The sequence below is a fragment of the Megalobrama amblycephala genome, unplaced genomic scaffold, assembly GCF_018812025.1.
Source record: "Megalobrama amblycephala isolate DHTTF-2021 unplaced genomic scaffold, ASM1881202v1 scaffold331, whole genome shotgun sequence".
Taxonomy (NCBI): domain Eukaryota; kingdom Metazoa; phylum Chordata; class Actinopteri; order Cypriniformes; family Xenocyprididae; genus Megalobrama; species Megalobrama amblycephala.
Window position 1 is genome coordinate 392,632 of NW_025953344.1, and position 25,174 is coordinate 417,805.

General features: G+C 42.5%; 2 protein-coding genes across 3 annotated transcripts in view; both read right to left on the minus strand.

The window, feature by feature from the left end:
• Positions 1-214: 214 nt before the first annotated feature.
• The window catches only part of LOC125261123, a 57,849-nt gene continuing 32,889 nt past the window's right edge, over positions 215-25,174 (minus strand). The window contains exons 1-3 of one of the 2 annotated variants that reach the window (XM_048179717.1): positions 1,805-2,843; positions 1,478-1,644; positions 215-1,301 (exon numbers count right to left, since the gene is read on the minus strand). In XM_048179717.1, the coding sequence (XP_048035674.1) occupies positions 374-1,301; positions 1,478-1,644; positions 1,805-2,500 (1,791 nt within the window). In that variant the 5' untranslated portion in view covers positions 2,501-2,843 and the 3' untranslated portion in view covers positions 215-373. Of the gene's footprint in view, positions 1,302-1,477; positions 1,645-1,804; positions 2,844-25,174 lie in introns of those variants that run through there. The other variant, XM_048179718.1, reaches the window with a different exon arrangement.
• On the minus strand, positions 9,934-12,932 carry LOC125261125. Its single transcript, XM_048179720.1, has 2 exons — positions 12,533-12,932; positions 9,934-12,390 (listed from the first exon to the last, which is right to left on the minus strand). Exons 1-2 carry the CDS (start codon positions 12,535-12,537, stop codon positions 11,496-11,498), a joined length of 900 nt encoding a protein of 299 aa, XP_048035677.1. The 5' UTR covers positions 12,538-12,932; the 3' UTR covers positions 9,934-11,495.

A 25,174-nucleotide genomic window follows, 5' to 3' on the forward strand; every position in this document is an offset into this window, starting at 1 on the left:
TAAAACTAACACTAAAACTAATAAAAACTAAACTAAAACTAAGCATTTTCAAAAAATAAAAACTAAACTAAACTAGCAAACCCACTTTAAAAACTAATTAAAACTAAACTGAATTTGAAAACAAAAAGTCAAAACGAAATAAAAATAAAAACTAATGAAAAATACAAAACTATAATAACCTTGGGGAGGAGTGAATGTACACGCAAGTAGTAAATATGATGGGATAGATAGACCTAAACTGCCACTTCTTTTATTGAAGTTCTTCCAACATGAATAAATGGGCTGGTCTTGCGCATTAAACTGCTTCACTCTGGGTCACTCTCCAGCCCTGTAATATATCAGGAATGACCCAGATGCTGTTCAGGTGATTTAGCTATGGTTCCTGACTGTCAAACAGTAATCTTAAAGCTCTGAGTAAGTCCATGTTCACATTCCTTTTATCATCGCGTAAGTTCACAGTCATATAAGTTTGGTCACTTGTGTAGGCATACTGTGCTCTCCACTCTTCTGGCATTGCTGGACTTCCTGCATGGCCCAAACAAGCAGCCAGGTGCACAGTAGCTGTTCTACCATGGGCCAAGAGTATAACTGATATCGCTGATATGAGTATGAGCAGGGGGATCTCTCCATATGCATCTACCTGATCTTGTGGGACAAGATATGGGAAAATAACACGGTCTTTAATATTCAGGTCTCTATTCTTCCAAAGTTTCTGAAAAATTTTCCATGCTTCATCTTCAGGGGTCACAGGGGATAGAAGGATCAATGGGATGTTGTGGCGAGATCCTTGCATGCTATTCCAGTGATTTGGCAAAGGGTTCGGCTCACTGTAAACGTTATTGCAAAGCTCTCTGTCTTCCACTTGAATGTTCCCTTGAGCAATTCCAAACACAGCATTGGAATTAATGAAGCAGTTCCACGGAGAGTAAAGAATGGTGTCACGGATAGTAGGTTTGGGCACCAGGAAACCTGCTGGCATAAATTGGTCGACTATTCTGCCATGAGCCACAATCACTATGTCTATGTGTCTTCCGTCAGGCCTTGTCAAATGCTCAGGAATGTGTATGTGACTTGAATCATATTTGTTAAGAATGGGACTCAATCCCTCCATACAAAATCGTAGAAGATTCAGAAATTCATTCTGATGAGTTACTCCCTGAAGCCAGGAGACAACTGTGCTGTCTCTACATGTTCCCCTGATATACGCCACTACGTTCCGTCCATTTTCATTCATGCTGAGAGAATATCCCCCCAAGTTCGTGATGAGGTTCTTCATTTTGAACAATTTTTGGATGATTTCGCTGTAATGAGAAAAGTTGTATTGTGAGTCAGTCAGTTACCTTCAGACCTTCATTATTGCAGTACTGTACAATCTCAGACAAATATAAGATGAATTGGCTTTGGCCAAGACCAAACACAATATATTGGCCAATACATTAGTAGAAATAAAAAAATTGTAGAAAATAAAATATCATACTGCATTGCATCCAGCTGTTTCTTTAGCTTTTGTCGGCCTTCCAGTATTTCTCTGGCTGAATCCCGTAAGATCTTGCTGGCCTCCGTGACATTATTGCCTTTTATTAATTCTGCACTCTTATCAATCAGGTCATACAGACATAGGCCAAAACCAATCACACCCAGTATCTAGAAATAAAGTCACAATCACAAAATCACTCTCTAAATTATAAGGGCAATGCAGTGAATATTTAATATTCTTCTCTTATTAAATAGACACTTTCTATTTAGAGAATTTCAAAGTAGCTATTTTCTTAAAATGGAATGCATGAGAAAAGAAAGTTGATACCCTTGATCCTGTTTTAATGCCAATGCGTCCAATGTCCTTTACCAGTTCTTTAGCAGACACCTTCAGGCTACCCGTGATCACACCGACACCAACAAGGCACAGATCTTGGAAAATAAAGCTTTCGGTCTCGACTGGAGCCACTCCACCTGATGTCATGTGACGAAAGAACGTGGCCCTGTTGAAATCTCTGAGAAAGTCCAGGGGTACATGAGTATTATTCCTTCTGGCCAGAGCACACATGAGTTGAGTGGTCACCTCACAGTCCAACTCATCAGCATGATCCCCGAGCTTTGCTCCTCCACACCTGTTCTTCAGAACTTGCAGTTGCTTCTGAATGCTTTTCCCAACCTTCTCATCTTCTTTAATTAATTTAATAGCTTTATTAAAGGTGCTGCTGGAGATACCTGCCTCTACCAATGTGGAAGTGACACTGATTACAGTGCCCGCTACAGTGCCTCCTGCTGCTGCTGCTGCAACAGCAAATACAGGGAAGGCCACACCTCCTGTCAAGAAAGTGGCAACTGCTGCTCCTGATAAAGAGAGCACAGACGTAGCAGCTCCAAAAACCTGAACGATGTTGCTGCCCCAATGAACATTTTCCAGCTTTTGCGCCAGTTCCAACAGCTTATCCGCACATTTTTTTCGGTTTTCCAGCCAGCAGAAGAGTGACTCACATAAAAGATCTGCTGCTGCCATGATTAGAGCAGGAACTGTGAGAAGAGAAAATGACAGATATTTCTTCAAATGGCACAATATATAATCTAAAGACAGGTGTAATTTACAGGTGGGATGGTTGGGACATGCCCTCACCACTATTTAAGACATCGTGGCACAGATGTATAGAAAAAAAACAAACAAACAAACAAAAAAACATCTCTAGTTGATTAGCAATTTTGTTTGTTTGGGTTAAATAAGAGGCAATCTGGCATTAGGATGTGTTGTTTTTGATATCATGCCGAGTGCTTGTTCCTGCGGTTATCACACTCTTGATATACACTCACCTAAAGGATTATTAGGAACACCTGTTCAATTTCTCATTAATGCAATTATCTAATCAACCAATCACATGGCAGTTGCTTCATTGCATTTAGGGGTGTGGTCCTGGTCAAGACAATCTCCTGAACTCCAAACTGAATGTCAGAATGGGAAAGAAAGGTGATTTAAGCAATTTTGAGCGTGGCATGGTTGTTGGTGCCAGACAGGCCGGTCTGAGTATTTCACAATCTGCTCAGTTACTGGGATTTTCCATTTCTAGGGTTTACAAAGAATGGTGTGAAAAGGGAAAAACATCCAGTATGCGGCAGTCCTGTGGGAGAAAATGCCTTGTTGATGCTAGAGGTCAAAGGAGAATGGGCCGACTGATTCAAGCTGATAGAAGAGCAACTTTGACTGAAATAACCACTAGTTACAACCGAGGTATGCAGCAAAGCATTTGTGAAGCCACAACACGCACAACCTTGAGGCGGATGGGCTACAACAGCAGAAGACCCCACCGGGTACCACTCATCTCCACTACAAATAGGAAAAAGAGGCTACAATTTGCACGAGCTCACCAAAATTGGACAGTTGAAGACTGGAAAAATATTGCCTGGTCTGATGAGTCTCGATTTCTGTTGAGACATTCAGATGGTAGAGTCAGAATTTGGCGTAAACAGAATGAGAACATGGATCCATCAGGCCTTGTTACCACTGTGCAGGCTGGTGGTGGTGGTGTAATGGTGTGGGGGATGTTTTCTTGGCACACTTTAGGCCCCTTAGTGCCAATTGGGCATCGTTTAAATGCCACGGCCTACCTGAGCATTGTTTCTGACCATGTCCATCCCTTTATGACCACCATGTACCCATCCTCTGATGGCTACTTCCAGCAGGATAATGCACCATGTCACAAAGCTCGAATCATTTCAAATTGGTTTCTTGAACATGACAATGAGTTCACTGTACTAAAATGGCCCCCACAGTCACCAGATCTCAACCCAATAGAGCATCTTTGGGATGTTGTGGAACGGGAGCTTCGTGCCCTGGATGTGCATCCCACAAATCTCCATCAACTGCAAGATGCTATCCTATCAATATGGGCCAACATTTCTAAAGAATGCTTTCAGCACCTTGTTGAATCAATGGCATGTAGAATTAAGGCAGTTCTGAAGGCAAAGGGGGTCAAACACAGTATTAGTATGGTGTTCCTAATAATCCTTTAGGTGAGTGTATATATATATATATATATATATATATATATATAAAATCATCATTTATTATACTTTCAATTGGGAGTTTTTTTTTTTTAAAAGTTAAGGTTTTTATATATATATATATATATATATATATATATATATATATATATATTTTTATTTTTAAATCATGAAACTATGTAAAAATGTGTCAGTACCGGAACAGTGTGTGTTTGAGTCATTGTCTGAGACTGATTTTAACACACTTCTACATTTCTGATCAGGAAATATTCCTATCACAGCCTCTCTTTCACAGCAGATAGATCATCATTCTGAGTTAAATGTGTTCAGAAGCCTGAAAATCTGTGAGGAACTTTACGGAGCATCACTAACAAACACCTTTTTCTGCAATTAAGCAAACTAATTTGGGTGTTATTCTAAAAAATGTAGCTTTTACGTGTGTAAAATCTTTCAGAATTGTGCTAGATAACCATGTGCTGATTATCATCTTTGAGCGGCTCAAAAGTGTCTAAAATTTAAATTCTAAAATTAGTGTCCAGTGGTTGTTTTATGTTTCTTTCTGTCAAGCTATCTTAATAAAAATCGTCTCGGTTACGACTGTAACCTTAGTTCCCTGAAGAGGGAACGAGACGTTGCGTCGAGAATGACGCTGTGGGAACGCTCTGCGTAATTGCGTCGTGAAGCACCTATGAAATCAGTCCAATGGCGTGACGGAAGGTGGGTGACGTCATGACCAGGAAACTATAAAGCAAACCCAGACCAAACAATGTTAGCTTCTGATAGGCCGAAGCAAGTCGATCACAGGCATGCCAGAAGTATGGCAGGGCGACGCAACGTCTCGTTCCCTCTTCAGGGAACTAAGGTTACAGTCGTAACCGAGACGTTCCCTTTCAAGGGAACTCGCGTTGCGTCAAGAATGACGCTGTGGGAACGTTTATACCCATGCAGCCATACTGACAAGTGCCTGTCTTGTGTGAAAACAGGCGAGCACAACTAAGACAAAGCAACTGGGACCCAGGGGTGAAGCCCAAATCTAGGTTGTAAAACCTGAAGAATGTGTGTGGAAAGGACCAGCCCGCCGCATCACAGACCTCTTGTAGGAATACCCCTATAAAAAGGCTTCCAAAGCTGCCATACTCCTGATCGACGCACCACACAGGAAACACCAATGGGTTTCTCCCCAAAGACACCACCCAAAGGTGCGTGGTAAGCAGCTAGGCTGCCACGTAAACCCTTAGAGTGGAGGGGGATAACCCTGCAGAGAATCGATTCTGCAGAATTCCAGCACTTACCAGCCGGGCAGTAACTGGATCCCGCTGATGATTCTGCCAGTTTCCTTGTGCAGGGAGCTCTGGAGTTAGCATGGTCTTACAACCTCAGTTGAGAGACCTGAGTCTACGAGTTGGGCCTCCTCAGAGGCCAAACCCATACTTCCATAACTCTGCTCTCCAGAACTCCCGGGAGTAGAATGATCAGGGAAACCGTGTACAGACACAGCCTCAGCCAAGTCTGCACCTCGATATGAGCTCCACCACCCCAGGGTGGAGTCTCCATTCCCCAGGCCTCAGCCCCTGTCTCGACAGGATGTCTACTCCCTAAATCTGGTGCCCAGGGATGTAGAGCCTGAGTCATCATCAACAGGCAGGTGCCTGGAGAAATGATAACCCGTCCACAGACTCTGAGCGACCATCCATGATCGCTCCCCAGCCCGTGAGGGAAGCATCTGTCGTAAGCGTTACGCGACGACAAGGAGCTCCCAAGCACAGGACCCTAGGACAAGAACCAAGACCTCTTCCACAAAACCAAAGTACGAAGCACCTGCGCGTAAAACTTAATCATGCAGAATGGGCTGCCCCTCAAGGAAACTCCTTGGTCTTGAGCCACTACTGCAAAGGTCTTATGTACAGCAGGCCAAAAGGTATCCCGTTGGACGCAGCTGCCATCAGACCAAACAGTCTCGCAACTGTCTGAGAGTGAGTGACTGGCCTAGTTATCTTGCTTACAGCTTTGTGGATCGAAACGATGCCTGCATCGTCATCTAATCCCACACCACGCCTGAAAAGTGGTCCTCTGAAATGGAGAAAGCACACTTTTCGTTGCGCTCAGCCTTAACCCCCCATACTTTCATGCGGCAAGGATGACATCTCGATGCCTATCCGCCATCTGCTCACACTTTGAGCCAGAAACACAGGGTGACAAGACTAGGCCGAAAGGAAGGATGGAATATGGGAGTATGCGTCCAGAGATCTATCGTGACAAACCAAGTCCTCGGATCTGATTATGTCCCGAATCGCCTCAGCGCACAGATCAAAAACTGGACACAACCCCCCATCCTTTTATGGAACGATAAAATATGATGAGGAGGATGAACACATCTTAAAGATCCTCTTCCCCAGCAGAGTTTATCTCCTGTTCCATAACCAGAGCCTGCTCAGGGCCTACCACTGAGGACAGGAACCCCCAAGTGCAGGACCCATTGAGATATATTGGCAGTCTTTCATGCTGTCAAAAATCTACTAAGGGAACCAGTCTCTCGAGACTGGCCTCCGGAGTTTCTGAGTAGCCAGTTCGGTGCCCTGAAGCGGATGACCGGCAGGGAACAACCGAAACTAGAACTCGCTGGAGACCGCTGCGCCCCGAAGCACACAAGGTGGCGGGGTTGGCAGAAAGGCTCCCTGATGGCCCTGAAGGGAAATGAGCACCGTATTAGGAGCTGTTAACCACTTTCCCTCTGAGGCCAAGAGAGCCAGCCTCTCGAGACTGGTCTCTGGTATTACTCAGGCGACCAATTTGGTGCCCTGAAACGGCGAACCGGCAGGGAATAGCCAAATTGTTTGCTCTGAGACCCTCCTCAGAGGGAGCAAGCATCCCAGTGCCGCTACGTTTCTGGGCAGACGCTGAGATATGTGCTTACTGGAGACCGCTGCGCCCTGAAGCACGCGAGGTGGCAGGGTTGGCAGAATGGCCCCCTGAGGGCACCGAGGGGAAAAATGGGCACCGTGTAATGAGGTGTAAACCACTTCCCCATGGAGGGGACTGCCCTCCCGCAGCCTTCTTGGAGATAATGATGGTCCTCGGATCCATTTTATCACCAGGAGACTTATACAAAGAGAACCAGCCCATCAAGACTGGTCTCTGGCATAACTCGAGTAGCTAGTTCGGTGCCCTGAAGTGGATGACCGCCAGGGAACAACCGAAACTAGAACTTGCTGGAGACCGCTGCGCCCCTAAGCACACAAGGTGGCAGGGTTGGCAGAATGGCCCCCTGATGGCACTGAAGGGAAATGGGCACCGTATAGTGAGGTGTTAACCATATTGCCCCAGAGGCCAAGAGATCCAGCCTCTCAAGACTGGTCTCTGGTATTACTCAAGCAACCAATTTGGTGCCCTGAAGCGGCGAACCGGCAGGGAACAGCCAAATTGATTGCTGTGAGACCCTCCGTAGAGGGGGCGTGCATCCCAGTGCGGCTACGTTTCCAGGCGGACACTGAGATATAGGCTCACTGGAGACCACTGCGTCCCGAAGCACACAAGGTGGCAGGATTGGCAGAATGGCCCCCTGAGGGCACCGAAAGGAAATGAGCACCGTGTCATGAGGTGTCGAACACTTCTCCCCGGAGGGGACTGCCCTCTCACAGCCTTTTTGAAGATAATGATGGTCCTCAGATCCATCTTACCCCGAAAAGACTTCGTACTAAGAGAACCAGCCTCTCGAGACTGGGCTCTGACATAACGTGAGTAGCCAATTAGGTGCCCTGAAACGGGAGACCGGCAGGGAACAACCGAACTAGAACTCGCTGGGGACCTCTGCGCCCCAAAGCACCGAGGTGGCGGGGTTGGCAGAAATGCCCCCTGAGGGCACTGAAGGAAGATGGGCACCGTGAAGTGAGGTGTAACCCATTTACCCAGGAGGGGATGCCCTCAGAGGTCTGACACCACTGATGTCAGAACCTCTTCACCGAAGCCTTCTTCGCGATAACGACGATCCTCAGATTCGTCTTACCCAGAGGAGACTTTAGCTAATAGCGCCAAAGGGAGATGGGCACCGTATAATGAGGTGTTATCCATTTCCCCCCGTGAATTCACCATTCAATTCCTCAGAATTAAAAAGCAGCCAAATCAACCAGACAAGTAAACACGGTCTGGACTAAAGGCAGAAAATAGTGAGTAAAACAGGCATCTGATTTCCCCAAAATCAGATGAGTAATTGTCATTTAATTTCTCAAAATTAAATGCAGCCAAATATCAACCAGACAAGTAAAAACGGTCTGGATGAGAGGCTGAATATAGTGTATTAATACATACATCTGATTCCCCCAAACAGATGAGTAATTAACATTTAATTCCTCAGAATTTAATGTAGACAAAATCAAACAGACAAGTAAAAACGGTCTGGATGAAAGGCTGAATATAGTGTATTAATACAGATGTCTAACTTCTGAAAAGTATTTATCATTTAATTTAAAAAAAAAAAATGAAATGCAGCCATATCAACCAGACAAGTAAAAACGGTCTAGATGATAGGCTGGATATAGTATTTTCATACAGACACAAACTTTTCAAAGCAGACAAATTTTCATTTAATTCTCAAATTAAATGCAGCCAGTAAACAAACACACAAGAATACATGCTGAATGTCCTAGCTGAAATATTAAACACAAAAAGAATTGTAGCTCGAAATAGTTTGCAAGCGATCATAGGGACAAGCGAGAAAGGGAAACTCCCGTCTGCTCAGTTCCCTCCGAAAGTACATATATACATTACAGGCACGTAATCTACGCGCTGCCTCGGCAAACGCGAGATCCGAGTCACTATATTCTTATTGCAGACCAGTAATCTACGCACTGCCTCGGCAGACGCGAGATCCGAGCCATGCTTCATTGCAGACCAGTAATCTACGCACTGCCTCGGCAGACGCGAGATCCGAGCCACTATATTCTTATTGCAGACCAGAAATCTGCGTGCTGCCTCGGCAAACGCGAGATCCGAGCCATTGATCTTTATTGCAGACCGTAATCCACGCGTTGCCTCGGCAAACGCGAGATCTGAGCCTTGCATTAGACTTTTATTCCCTCGAGAATAAAGCCAACGGGAGTGGACCTAAAAACTCCTGATAGTGCATGCTTTCCTTACACTTCGGGACATTTTTATGAATGCTTTTAATTCTGTCAGCCCAAAAGAGAGCTGATGTGCACACATGCTCCACTCCCATACAAACAACACATAAATCACGTGTATCCTCAGCGAGTGCAGGGAGAAACACATGACAAACTGCTGTTTGCTCGCCATTATACTCCTGTCTAGATAAATTTAAGCTTGTGGACAAACAACAATAAATAGACAGAGACAATTTCACATAGAGCGCTTGCTGAAGGCACAGAAGCTAACATTGTTTGGTCTGGGTTTGCTTTATAGTTTCCTGGTCATGACGTCACCCACCTTCCGTCACGCCATTGGACTGATTTCATTGGTGCTTCACGACGCAATCACGCAGAGCGTTCCCACAGCGTCATTCTCAACGCAACGCGAGTTCCCTTGAAAGGGAATTATATTTTTTCTGTATCACTTGTGTGTTTTGATAATTTCAAAAGAAGGTTAACCCAGGTTTAAAACAAAGTAAAAAAAAAGTTAAAAAAAATTTCATGCTGTCTCAAAATAGCACAGTTGAGTACACTTAGATGTTCTTAACATTATCTTAAGAAGTACTAAGACTTTTTAGTATATTAAGGACAAAATTAGTGCACAAAAATGGAGCACTTTAAGTATATTATAGAAATGTTTTCACAGTTTTCACCTGGGAAATGATGGTCAACTTTTAAAGTATTGGATGCTTAATAAATATTTGAAATATTTGACTTTAGATTAAGCCACACAAAAGTCAAGGCAAGGAAAGTTTATTAATACAGCACATTTCACACACAATGATAATTCATAGTGCTTTACATCAAAGGATTTACAAAAAAGAATCATAAAATAATCACAAGTGCATAAGAAAAACAGAATAAGATTGAAATTTATCTAAAATGTAATTAATTATGAATTATGTGTTTTAATCCTACCATTATACTACATTAATTTCATGAATAGTACGTGTTCCTAAAAGACACTAATGAAGCCTTAAATTTGCATAAATTCACTTCATTCATAAGCATTTATTTACTGTGGTTTAATAACTTCTTAATGTTTTGATGAAGATTAACAGCTTCTTTAATACATGATTTAAAATACATCAGATTTATTTATCAGGTTGTTAACAAACATTAAGTGTTTACATATGAGCTAATTAAAAAATAATCATTTGTTAACAGTAACAATGACTGAACAACTTAATAATTGTATATTCTGTAGCTTGTTAATGTGTTAACGATACTAAACAATGAACTAACTGATAGTTTGCAAATGATTTATAATAACTTTATTAATTTATAAGTGTTACCATGGAAGAGTATAAGACACAAAGTAATGGATTAAAAAATATGATGACCAAAATGATTAATAGAATTATATAATGCAGATTATTAATAGTTTATGAATTATGCTGAATACAGGTGAAATGCGGTTTTACACAGAGAGCAAGTGAAACAAAAAACAAGCTTTTTATGACTTCATCAAACACGTCGACTGCACATCTATAAGCACAACTAATATACTATATAACGTAGCAGTTTTTGATATGACATGCAGCAGATCCACCTGCAGTTATTATTAAAGCATTACGGGTTTTTTTTTAATTGCTATAATGAGTAATATATTTCACACTGTAATTGATCTCCTGTATATATAACACTATTCTGCAGCACAGCAGTGAGTCTGTAATAGTTGTGCTGTTTTCTTCAGCACCAGCATTTACAGGGTTAATGAGGAGAGTTCAGGAAGTGCGTATGAGAAAATATAAGAGCGGCGTAAGCTGCTGTGCCTGTTGATGTTATTCTGTGTTCTGCATTAAAGCTTTCAACGAAAAGCTCCTTTCTTTGTCTTTCTCAAGACATTATAATAGGAAAGAGTGGAGATGATTGCAACACTCATTTCCTGGAGTTTCTCAGAGACTGTTTGTATTGGAAAGCCGAAATGTTATGTAAATGTACATTTCTGAAATCTGTAACTCGAACAGTCACCCTTGATAACAGATCGCTCTAAATTGTAATGCATTTTCACATGCATTCTCTGTAAAGCTGCTTTGAAATGATGTGTATTGTTAAAAGTGCTTTACATATAAACGTGAATTGAATTGATGCCTCAGTGAATTGAAATACTTCATTTTTGTTTAAATGCAAACCAACATTTTTTTCATAATGTTACAGTTGGAATTAGCATGGCACAATACTCCATATGCAATTTGTAATTTATCTTTATGTTGTGATTGAAACATGTCATAAATATGATGGGATAGAAGTTCTTCCAGCATGAATAAATAGGCTGTATTGCGCATTAAACTGCTTCACTCTGGGTCATTCTCCAGCCCTGTAATATATCAGGAATGACCCAGATGCTGTTCAGGTGATTTATCTGCAGTTTCTGTCAAACATTAATATTAAGGCATCGAGTAGCTTAGAGGTAATGGGCCTAAAATCCATGTTCATAGTCATACAGGTTGGATCACTTAAAGTGTAGGCATACTGTCTTCTCCACCACTCTACTGTACTTCCTGCATGGACCAAACAAGCAGCCAGGTGCACAGTAGCTGTTTTACCAAAGAGCATGAGTATGAATGATGTCAGAAATATGAACATGTACAGGGGGATCTCTGCATATGCATCTACCAGATCTTGTGGGACAAGATATGGAATAATAACACGGTCTCCTGTGAACAAGTCTGCACTGTTCAAAAGAAAGTTAAAAAGATTCCATGCTGCATCTTTAGGGGTCACAGGGGATAGAAGGATCATTGGGATGTCGTGGGGTGATCCTCGCATGCTATTCCAGCGATCTGGCAAAGGGTACGGGTCACAGTAAACCCTATTTCTCATATTGTAAAACTGTCTGTTTGTCACTTTAATTAACCCTTGAGCAATTCCAAATGCAGCGTAGGCATCAATGGCGCAGTTCCACGGAGAGTAAAGAATGGTGTCATGGATGTTACGTGTGGGCACCAGGACACCTGCTGGCATAAACTGGTCAACAATTCTGCCATGAGCCACAAACACAATGTCTATGTGACCTCCGCCAGGCCTTGTCAAATTCTCTATAGTGGGACCAAAATTCCTCATAACAAATCTGAGAAGATTTACAAATTCAATCTGATGAGCTGATTCCTGAACCCATGAGACAACTGTGCTGTCTGTACATGTTCCCATGATATAATTAATTATGGCCCATTCATCTTGATTCAGGCTGAGAGAATATCCCCCCAAGTTCTTGATGAGGTTATTCATTTGGAACAATTTTTCGATGATTTCACTGTAATGAGAAAAGTTGTTGTCAGAACTTCATTATTGTTCATGTTTTCAATATTGCAGTACTGTACAATCTCAGACAAATACAAGATATTTTGGCTTTGGCCAATTTAAATTGATAAAAAATAAATAAATAAATATCATACTGCATTGCTTTCAGCTGTTCCTGTAGCTCTTGTCGGCCTTCCAGTATTTCTCTGGCTGAATCCCGTAGGAACTTTCTGGCCTCTGTGACCCCTTTTCTCTCGACTAATTCTTCATAATTCACAATCAATTTGCTCAGAGATCTGTCTAAACCGATCGCATCCAGAACCTAGAAAGAAAGTCACAATATCAAAATCACTGTTTAAAGGGTTAGTTCACCCAAAAATGAATTTCTGTAATTAATTCCTCTCCCTCATGCTGTTCAAAATCCGTAAGACCTTCATTCATCTTCAGAACACAAATGAAGATATTTTTGATGAAATCTGAGAGGTAATGTTCAAACGTAAACACAGAAGCACTGAATTGTGTTCACTGAAGAATTTGTTGAATTGTGTTTATTTTTGTTTTGTTTTTGAGCAGTAAAAGTATTCTCGTCCCTTCATTTTGTTAAGGTTGAACTGCGTCGACTATTTTAACGATGTCTTTAATAACTTTCTGGACCTTGAATGATGTTAGTTAAGTTGCTGTCTATGGGGATAAAAAAAACTTGGATTTTATCAAAAATATCTTAATTTGTGTTCTGAAGATGAATGAAGGTCTTACAGGTGTGGAACGACATGAGGGAGAGTAATTAATGACTGAAGTTTCATTGTTGCGTGAACTAACCCTTTATCATATAAGAGCAATGCAGTGAATATTTATTTTGTTATCTTAAAGAGTCTTCAAGAGAATTTCAAGGTCGCAATTTTCTTAAAATGAAATTCTTGAGAAAAGAAAGCTCTTGATCCTGCTTTAAGAGCAGCTTTAATGCCAATGTGGCCAATGTTCTTCAGCAGATACCTTCAGGCTGCTCTTGATCACAGGGACACGATCGAGGTTTAGAGCTCTGCAAATTAAGCGCGAGGCCTCGGCTGGATCCACTCCACCTGATGTTAGGTGACGAAAGAACGTGGCCCTGTTGAAACCTCTCAGACAGTCCAGGGTTACATGAGTATTATCCCTTCTGGCCAGAGCACACATCAGTAGAGTGGTCACCTCACACTCCAACTCATCAGCATGATCCCCGAGCTTTGCTCCTCCACATCGGTCCTTCAGATCTCGCAGGTGCTTCTGAATGCTCTTCCCAACCTTCTCATCTTCTTCAATTAATTCGGTAGCTTTATTAAAGGTGCTGCTGGAGATACCTGCATCTACCAATGGGGAAGTGCCTGCTGTGGCCAAAAAAGGGACCAGACTACTAGCTCCAGCCAGTTTCAACAGCTCTTCTTCACATTCCTTTCGGTTCTTCATCCAGCGTGAGAGTGACTCGCATAAAAGATCTGCTGCCTCCATGATTAGAGCAGGAACTGTGAGAAGAGAAAATTATATAGATTTCTCCAAACGGCAAAATATATAATCTAAAGATCACAGTAATGCACGCCTGATGTCATTTAATTCTACAGGTTGTAGATTTCGCTCTGAGCCACATTGAACCAAAATCATTCATGACTCAAAGTTTGATAATTAGCAAAGTCTATTTAGAAAATTTGGGATTCTACATAGGAAAAGCAAACATGTTAGAAATAATATAAAAGGGAATTTGAAGAGAGATAAAGTAGACAGAATAAACAAATAGTCAAACATTACTAAAACGAATTCCAATCAGCTAAAGGTGGATATAAAAAATATAAACTGAAAAATGGTTCTGAACAGTACCAAAATTGGTTTATTTGATTTCTTGTAACAATAGCAGAACCCTTTATGGTGCTAAATAAAACCCTCATAGTAAAGTTTCATGAAGAACCATACAGAACTGGTGCAAACTGCTGTCCCACAACCAAAAATGTAAAAACATTTAATATTCAGATTTTAGATGTTTACTGAGATCTTTAGAATATCTCTTGAATCCCACAATAATATTTAAAATATCAATAAGATTAATATATATATATATAATCATAATTTATTATACTTTCAATTGGGAGGTGTTAGATTTTTTTTTAAAAAAAAATTTTATTTTTTATTTTTTAAATCATGAAACTTTATGTAAAAATGTGTCAGTACCAGAACTGTGTGTTTGAATCATTGTTTGAGACTGATTTTAACACACTTCTACATTTCTGATCAGGAAATATTCCTCTCACAGCCTCTCTTTCACAGCAGATAGATCATCATTCTGAGTTAAATGTGTTCAGAAGCCTGAAAATCTGTGTGCAGCTTTAAGGAACATCAATAACAAACACATTTTACTGCAATTAAGCAAACCTGTTTGGGTGTTATTCAATAAAATGTAGTTTTTATGTGTGTAAAACCTTTCAGAACTGTGCTAGATAACCATGTGCTGATCATCATCTTTGAGCGGCTCAAAAGTGTCCAAAATTGTCATTACCGAAACTTCACAATGTTTCAGTCGTGACTGTTTCAGTAGTGACATCATTGTTTCAGTAGTGACATCATTGTTTTGGCAAGGACAAAAGGGAACACATAATCATTTATTTGGGGGAAATAAAATTTAGTAGAGTTATGTAAATCATTAGAATTGTATTATGTTTTATTATGCAAATAAATGCTAATTAGTGTTTTAGTATGTGAGTTAAAATCCTGTAATGTGATGTGTCAGTACCAACACATTACTGTCACTACCGGAAATGTGCAGTCACGACCAAAACATGGGATGTTTTGTCAAAAATAAAGTATATTGAATGATCAACTAAGGTGTTGGATAAACACTCATGATGAGGAAGAAGACTTTAATAATAATCCAGGAGACAAGGGAAACACCATCAAACATAAACGAAAAATACAGACGCATACTATGGACGAGAACCGACAAAGACTGAGGGAGAACACAGGGAATATATACTGGGCAAACAGAGGGGCAAACAAATTAAAAGGACACAGCTGGGACTAATGAACTCAAATCAGGGTAACTAAGGGAATTAACAAGAGGCGGGAAAACTGAGAACAAAGGAACATGTGACACAGAACACATAAACACAAGCCCTGTCCAAATACCCACACTTGTGGTCTTGGCCACTTAAGAGCTCGTGCACGTGACAGGAAGTAAGTGCAGTGCCCTTAACGCACACTAAACCCTCACTATCTTGAATACCGAATACTTCTGAGCGCTATTTGATGCTAAGCGTATCCCATCATGCATTATGTTCGGGAACACACATGCCCTGAAATCATGAGATACAGGGAAAACATTCGACTGTAAGTTAAATTAATTATATATTACAAATCATTTGGTAGTAAACGTCTCAGGTTACGTATGTAACCATAGTTCCCTGAGATAGGGAACGAGACGCTGCGTCCGATAGGAACGCTTTGGGAACGCCTCCAGCGTGATAGCGTCTGATGCACGACTGTCAACTAGTCCAATGGCGAGAGTGAACGTCACGGGCGGGTGACGTCACGACCAGGAAAGGATAAATACACATCCGGTGCAACCGGCTTCAGCTAAATACTGCCGAGGCAAAACGATCACAGGGATGCAGGGAGTATGGCAACGCGACGCAGCGTCTCGTTCCCTATCTCAGGGAACTATGGTTACATACGTAACCTGAGACGTTCCCTTTCGAGGGAACTCGCGCTGCGTCCGATAGGAACGCTTTGGGAACGATATACCAAAACGCCATAATCACAAATACCTGTCTGTGTGAAACTCTGGCACACTTAAGACAGCAAAACCGATGATCCTGGAGCTGCGTCCAGGTCAAGGTCATAATACCTTACAAAGGTGAGTGGCGAGGACCAACCGGCCGCATCGCAGATCTCTTTGAGGGAAACCCCCGAGATTAAGGCCTTGGAGGCCGCCATACTCCTAGTCGAATGTGCTCTGACAGCTAATGGACACTGCTGGCCAGAGACCTCGTAAGCCAGTGAAATAGCCTCGACTATCCACTTGCTTACCGTGTGTTTAGATGCTGGACGACCTCTGTTATGTGGTCCAAAGCACACAAATAACTGATCTGCTTTCCTCCACAGGGCAGTTCTGTGGACATATGTGTCCAATGCTCGCACTGGACACAGCAGATTCGACTTCTCCTGGTCTGGTGTAATGAAGGAGGAGGATAAAAGGCTTGCAGCACAATAGGCCTTGGAACATTAGTCAAAACCTTCGGAATATATCCAGGTTTGGGGTAAAGGAAGGCTTTGACCATCCCCGGAGCAAACTCAAGACAGGTCGGGGACACTGAAAGGGCCTGAAGGTCTCCTACTCTTTTAAGGGATGATACGGCGAGAAGGAAGACAGTCTTAAGTGTCAGGAACTTATCTGAGACTGACTCAATAGGCTCAAATGGAGCTGTAGATAGGCCTTCTAACACAATAGCCAAATCCCAAGCAGGGACCCTTGTGCGCATCGCAGGCCTCAGCCTCTGGGTGCCACGGAGGAAACGAATGACTAATGGGTTCTTCCCAACAGTAGTACCATCCACATGGGCATGGTAAGCAGATATAGTCGACACATAAACTTTAAGTGTAGATGGGGTTAACCCAGATGAGAAACGGCACTGTAGGAACTCAAGTACTGAACCAATCGGGCAGTAGACTGGATCCAACTGTCGTTCTTGACACCAGGAAGTGAACAGTTTCCACTTCAGGGCATATAGTTTCCTCGTGGAAGGAGCTCTGGACTGAAGAATGGTCTCTACAACCTCAGTTGAGAGACCAGCTTCTATGAGCTTGGCCCCCTCAGAGGCCAAACCCACAGATTCCACATTTCTGGACGGGGATGCAGAATCGTGCCCCCCGCCTGAGACAGGAGGTCCCTCCTGATCGGAATCTTCCAAGGTGAGCCATCGAGAAGAGCTATCAGGTCCGAGAACCATATGCGGCTCGGCCAGTGAGGTGCTACTAGCAATAGAGTTATCCCTTCCTGGCGAACTTTCTCCAGAACTCCCGGGAGCAAAACAACTGGGGGAAATGCATACAGACGCAGCCTCGGCCACGTCTGTACCATGGCGTCCAGCCCCAGAGGAGCTGGATGTGTGAGGGAGAACCAAAGTGGACAGTGCGTCGTATCCTGAGACGCGAACAGATCCACTTCCGCTTGGCCATAAATCTCCCATATGAGCTTCACCACCTCCGGGTGAAGTCTCCATTCCCCTGGCCTCAGCCCCTGCCTCGACAGAGTGTCTGCTCCAATATTCTGAATCCCTGGAATATAGATAGCTCTCAAGGAGAGCATCTTCCCCAGAGACCACAGGAGGATCTGTTGCGCCAGTTTGTATAATGGGCGCGACCGCAGACCCCCCTGCCGATTTATATAGGAGACCACCGATGTGTTGTTTGTTCTGACTAACACATGATGGCCCCTCAGGTCTGGAAGGAAGAACTTCAATGCATTGAAAACTGCCATCATCTCCAGGCAATTTATGTGCCACGAGAGCTGATGACTCTTCCACAGACCCTGAGCTGAGCGGCCTTCCATTACCGCTCCCCAGCCTGTGAGAGAAGCGTCCGTCGTCAAAGTGACACGACGACATCGAGCTCCTAACACAGGGCCCTGGGACAGGAACCAATTCTTCTTCCATGTGATCAAGGCGTGGAGACAGCGCCGCGTGATCTTGATCATACGAAGTGGGTTGCCCCTCGGGGAGAACCCTTTGGTCCTGAGCCACCACTGTAAGGGTCTCATGTACAGCAGGCCAAAAGGTATCACGTTGGACGCTGCTGCCATCAGACCCAACAGTCTCTGAAACTGCCTTACAGTGCGTGACTGGCCTAGCTTCAATTCTTTTACGGCTGATAGAATAGCAGTGATGCGAGCTGGAGAGAGACATGCTCGCATTGTCACTGAATCCCAAACCACACCAAGAAAAGTGGTCCTCTGTTGTGGAGTAAGTACGCTTTTCTTGGCATTCAGTCTCAACCCCAATTTCCGAATGTGTGCGAGAACGACATCTCGATGCCGAACCGCCATCTCCTCTGACTGTGCCAAAATCAACCAGTCGTCGATATAATTCAGGATGCGTATGCCCTGCAGCCTGAGTGGGGCCAGCGCTGCATCTACACATTTTGTAAATGTGCGGGGTGAGAGAGCTAGGCCGAACGGAAGAACCCGAAATTGGTACGCTTCGCCCCCGAAGGCGAACCTCAGGAACTTCCTGTGCTGTGGAAGGATGGAGATATGGAAGTATGCGTCCTTGAGATCTATTGTGACAAACCAATCCTCGGATTTGATTTGAGTCACGATTTGACTTAACGTCAGCATCTTGAATTTTAGCTTTTGAACTGCTCGATTCAGATGACGTAGATCTAAAATAGGGCGCAATCCCCCATCCTTTTTTGGAACCAAGAAATACCGGCTGTAAAACCCCGACTCCCTGTCGGCAACCGGAACCCTCTCTATAGCCTCCTTTGCTAATAAGGTTTTTATTTCTTGTTCCAACACCAAAGCCTGCTGAGGAAGCACTGACGTATGCAGCACTCCTTTGAATAGAGGTGGACGGCACCAAAACTGGATTTTGTACCCTTTCTCTATAATTTGCAGGACCCAACGTGAGATATTTTGAAGAGATTTCCACTCTACCAGAAAATCTACTAAGGGAACCAGCCTCTCGAGGCTGGCCTCTGGTGTTTTGTTCACAGCACATTTTTGATGTAAATTTATCCTCCTCAGAGGATGTGACGCAGTGTCGTGTTGATGTTCTGAACACTGCGTCACTAATTCGGTGGGAACCGCTGCGCCCCGAAGCACCAAGGGTGGCGGGGTTGGCAGAACGGCCCCCTGAGGGCCACGAGGTGGAACGGGCACCGTATACTGAGGTGTGTACCGCACCACCACGTGTGGGGCTGCCCTCAGAAGTCTGACGCCACTGGCGTCAGGACTTCTTCTGCCCAGCCTTCTTCGCCTGAAGCAAAACCCTCAGGTCTGTCTTCGGCTTGGAAGGCTTGGGCTGAGAGTGCCGTCCCGGCCCACCGTGTCTTAGGGGTGGAGCTCGAGAGGCGACACTCTCTTTCTGCTGCGCTCGGTACGAGGAGCTGTACGGCTGGGACTGCTCACGCCCAGCAGCCCCAGAAGGTGGATGGCGGCGTGGAAGGTACTTTTTAAACGCCTCCGCCTGCTTCTTAGCTTCCTGGAACCTGTCGACAACAGATGTGACTGCGTCGCCGAACAGGCCAGAAGGTGCAAGCGGAGCGTCGAGGAGAAAGGCCCTGTCTTTATCCTTCAATTCAGACAGATTAAGCCACAGGTGCCTCTCTGTCGCCACCAAGGCTGCCATAGACCGCCCAACAGCTCTGGCGGTCTCCTTTGTGGCTCTTAGAGACAGATCTGTGGCTCGACGATGTTCTCGAACAGCGTCCGAGCCAATCCCCTCCCCGCCATCCAAATCCTTCAACAGGTCTGCTTGGTACGCTTGCAACACAGCCATAGTATGCAAGCATGCACCAGCCTGACCTGCTGCCGTATACGCTTTTCCCACTAACCCTGATGTAGCTTTTAGTGGTTTAGTGGGAAGCGTGGGGGCCTTCAGGGACGATGCTGAACCCGGGGACAGATAACTCGCAAGCGTCTGTTCAACCCGGGGCATCGCCCCATAACCATGCTCTTTCAGCCCTCTTATATTAGAGTAGTGTTTCACATGAGGGCTGAAAAGACGTGATGAATATGGCTTTTTCCAAGTTTTAGATATCTCATCATGCAAATCAGGGAAAAAGGGAAGGCCCCGTGGTGGAAGTGCTTTGTTTGATGACAGAAACCGCTCGTCCAGTTTGCTTTTTGGATGAGCGCCAAGATTCTCGGCTGGCCACTCGATGTTTAATTTTGACACAGCACGAGAAAGCACATCCACCAGCTCCTCGTACTCAGGGGAAAGTGATGGCGAGTCATCTTCCCCCATATCGACGCTCAGCACGTCTAATTCCTCAGAACTAGAGTGCTGATGCGACGAGCCCTCTCCCTGGGCGGAAGAAGCCGCGGGGCGGGCTTCCGACACCAGAGAGGGGGCGCGGGATCTGCCAGGTGAAGGCTGAGAAAAAGCACTCGTGCTCGTCTCAAGCCCCGCTGACAAATCCATCTGCGAGCCCCACGACATCTTTCTCCGCGCTGCCTCGGCAGCAGCGGGTCCAGAGCCGTGGGGAACGCTTGCCTGCGCACTTTCCTCGAAAAGTGCGAGGCGGGAGCGGAGCGTTCTCAGGGGAAGTTTTTCACAATGCTCGCATTCAGCCCCCTCGAAGGCTGAAAGAGCATGCTCCGCTCCCAAACACATAACGCACAAATCGTGTGTATCCCCACCCGAGAGAAAACGAGGGCAGGGAGGAGCACACGGTTTAAATGCTTGTGTGTTCGCCATGACTGATATATATTGTGCTGTATGATAACGGGACAGACAACAATAAATAGACAAAGACAGTTTCACATAGAGCGCTTTTGCTGAGGCAAAAAAGCTGAAGCCGGTTGCACCGGATGTGTATTTATCCTTTCCTGGTCGTGACGTCACCCGCCCGTGACGTTCACTCTCGCCATTGGACTAGTTGACAGTCGTGCATCAGACGCTATCACGCTGGAGGCGTTCCCAAAGCGTTCCTATCGGACGCAGCGCGAGTTCCCTCGAAAGGGAAATATAAAGTGTTGCACATTTTATTGATGCAAAGATGAGTGGGATATTTGTATTTTGTGTGTACACTTAAAGAAGCACCACGATTTTAAAATAGTCTGTTTTGTCTACATAGAGACCACTGAACAGACATTTACAAGAGTATTTTAAAATGCAAAGTGCTGTAAATAATAATAATAATAAAGCTCTGTAAACAATTAAATTTTTTGCAAGACTATAAATGTGTGCCATCGGACAATCAAAAGTTCTACACACACTTGCAGTCTTCACGCCCACTTGAACACTTGAGCCAAATACAGGAAATACGTCATGTAAGTAGACAAGTGGTCAAGTGCAAAGACCGCATGTGTGGGTATTTGGACAGGGCTACAGATCCCTGACAGATGTTATTATCACGTTCCCACGAGTTTATATGGTGTGGCCATGACAAAACTAAGCGAACCGAACATGACCCCTCCCGGTCACCGTATATTATAGTGTTTGGTTCAGTGTTTATTCAAACTAATGAATCTTCACTTTGAAATCAGTTTGATAAACTTTATGACTTTTACAAAGAAAGATTGGTTTCAAAATACAACAAATCTCATAAATTATGTTATGTAACAGTCGGGATCATTAATATGTACGCCCCCAATATTTGCATATGCCAGCTCATGTTCAAGGCATTACACAAGGGCAGCCAGTATTAACGTCTGGATCTGTGCACAGCTGAATCATCAGACTAGGTAAGCAAGCAAGAACAACAGCGAAAAATGGCAGATGGAGCAATAATAACTGACATGATCCATGATATCATGATATTTTTTGTGATATTTGTAAATTGTCTTTCTAAATGTTTCATTAACATGTTGTTAATGTACTGTTAAATGTGGTTAAAGTTACCATCGTTTCTTACTGTATTCACGGAGACAAGAGCCGTCGCTATTTTCATTTTTAAACACTTGCAGTCTGTATAATTCATAAACACAACTTCATTCTTTATAAATCTCTCCAACAGTGTGTAATGTTAGCTTTAGCCACAGAGCACTATCAAACTCATTCAGAATCAAATGTAAACATCCAAATAAATACTATACTCACATGATCTGAAGCATGCATGACAAACATCTTATAAAGATCCATTTGAGGGTTATATTAGCTGTGTGAACTGTGTTTATACTGTTTAAGGCAGTCGCGAGCTCGGGGGCGGGGAGCATGAGGATTTAAAGGGGCAGCAGCCTGAATCGGCGCATTTATAATTATGCCCCAAAATAGACAATTAAAAAAATTAATTAAAAAAATCTATGGGGTATTTTGAGCTGAAACTTCACAGACACATTCAGGGGACACTTTAGACTTATATTACATCTTGTGAAAAAGCATTCTAGGGCACCTTTAAGAAAAGTGTTCTTGCCTCTCAATCTGGGGATCTATTTTACTGAGTAGGTCCTGTACACTCTCTGTTCACAGCATGTCCAGGTTCAGACTAAGGAAAACAGCAAGGGGTGTTGTTAATTGTTCTGGATAATAAGGATGTAAAGGATATTGAATAGTTTTAACTATATTTATATTCTCTGGAGTTTATTGTGTTTATATGAAGGTATTACATGTGTTGTTATAATCCCCCCCCATGTGGGGGCAGGTGTAACATTTGACTTCTAATGTTTCAATCAATATTGTGACTAACATTGCTTGTAAAAACATTTGGTGACTGTTAACAAGTAGAACACAGATACAAGTTACTGACATAAAAATTGTATCCGAATATTTCAAAAGGTTTTTGAGTAATGATGACATGACCAAATGTGTTAGAATTGCCCCTGGTCGCCCCACTTATTTCAGTGTCTGTATGTAACTACAAAAAAGATCAACAAGCTTATTCCTGAAAAAAGTCTATTTTTTCTGTTTTATTTCGATAAATATGACATACATAATAATAAAAATGGACCCACATTATATTAAGTGGTCTTAACTACTACATACTTACGTTTAAATTAATCATTTGATACAATGCACTTATTGTGTACATACATGTTTTTACATTTGTACTTTTATTTTAAAAACACCTGCATGTAATTACATCTGAAATTAATTTCTGTAATTACATTTATAATTACACCGTTGACCCATCCCTTAACCCTTACCCCTACCCTTAAACCTACCCATACCACCAAACCTGTCCCTAACCTTACCCGTATCCCACCTTAATAGCTGAAAAAGTGTTTTGCAATTCAATATGAACCCAATAAATACATTGTACTTATTTTTGATGTAAGTACATAGTAGTTAAGGCCACTTAATATAAAGTGGGACCATAAAAATTGTTTAAAGGTGCCATAGAATTGAAAATTGAATTTACCTTGGCATAGTTGAGTAACAAGTACATGGAAATGACATACAGTTTGGCAGCTTATGCAAAGATGATATCTTTCCACAGCAGGAACAGCACAACGTCTGTGTGGCATCACAATCTTGTTATAATCACAATCTTATTTAAAATATAAACTAGGCCTACTTTAGATCCACCTCCTGCTCATTGACTGAACAAGTGCACAGGGACAAAGATGCAGTGAAGGAAAAGTAGGCGTTGTTGTCTTGCTCTAAAGTAGAGTTTCTCAACGGGGGTGTTCAGAGAACAACAGGGGTTTTGGAAACAAGATTTTTGATAGGGGGCTCTCAGGTGTTCTTGGGGGTATTCACAAGTTTACACCAAATATCCAGGCAAGACAAGATTAAACTTGTGATTACTTGCAATTGTATTGCCTACAACATTCTAAAATATGCCAGTTTAATGCGACATACTGTTTTTCCAACATCTCTATTGTTTTAGTAATTGTTTCTATTATTTAGTTCATATTTCATGCTGTCTCATAAAATCAAATAGCACAGTTGAGTACACTTAGATACTAAAAGAAGAATTTTTAGTATATTAAGTACAAAATTAGTACGTGAAAATTGAGCACTTTAAGTACATTATAGAAATGTACTTTTTTCACCTGGGGTACCTGATATACAGTTTATTCAAAGTAACTGAAACTGAATCGAATTGAAAGCTTGTGTATTGAAATGCATAACTATGATGAGAGACTGGCAGGAAATGGTGCAAAACAGCAAAACAAAGTCCAAAGAGGATGATATTGTGACATACCGTCAAGCCTCATCTTTCCATTACTGTTAATAGTTTTTAACTTCACTGTAAAAAATGACCGTGATTTTAACAGTAAAAGACTGTAAAAATGCTGCGGTGAAAAACTGTCAATTGGTTTACAGAAAGTTTCCGTACTATATACGGTGAATAACTGTAATAGATCTAACGGTACATTTAATGTAATTTTACGGTAAAATACCGTTAAATTCACAGTTTTTGGAAGTGAAAAATAACAATTCATTGTAAAATTTACAGTGAAAAACCGTAAATTGACATTCCCACAATTCCCTGCGTGACACTTCACATTTGATATATTTTCATTGAAATAACTCTGTTTCTTCTTAGTTTTTCTCATTTTTTTCTAATCAGTTATGTACATTAGGGTTTTATGTTACATCTAATGTTGTTAAATTAATGTTTATTGCATTTTTAAAATTTCATGCATGTTACCATGATGGTGTTTAGTGTGTGTGTGAATGACACTGTGTGCACCTTCTATATGTTAGTGTTGTGCTTCTCAGCTTGTGGAAAATCTGCTTGTGACGAACTTTGATTCATCATGTGACTCTTATCACCACTGTGTTTGGTGACTGTCAGTGTATTATAAAGGTACAAAACAGATATTAGTACTTCATTAGGTTGGTAAATTAACATTATATCAGTTAATGAAATACGTTATTTTACCGTAAATTTTACTGGGATTTTTTTTTACAGTGTGTAACAATGATGTTAATATTACTGAAATCCAATGTTAAATATACATATTTAAAATGTAAAATTCACATGTAACTCCGTAAGTATGTTTACGGTTTGATGTCATTTTTACAGTATTGTTCTGGTAACCACAGCTGCCGGTATTTTTCCGTAGAAACAACGGGATTTTTTTTACAGTGTTGCACTCTTAAATGTGCGTTGAAAATTGCCAGCTGATAAAACCTATGATCCAGCAACCATATTCATATAACATCTAA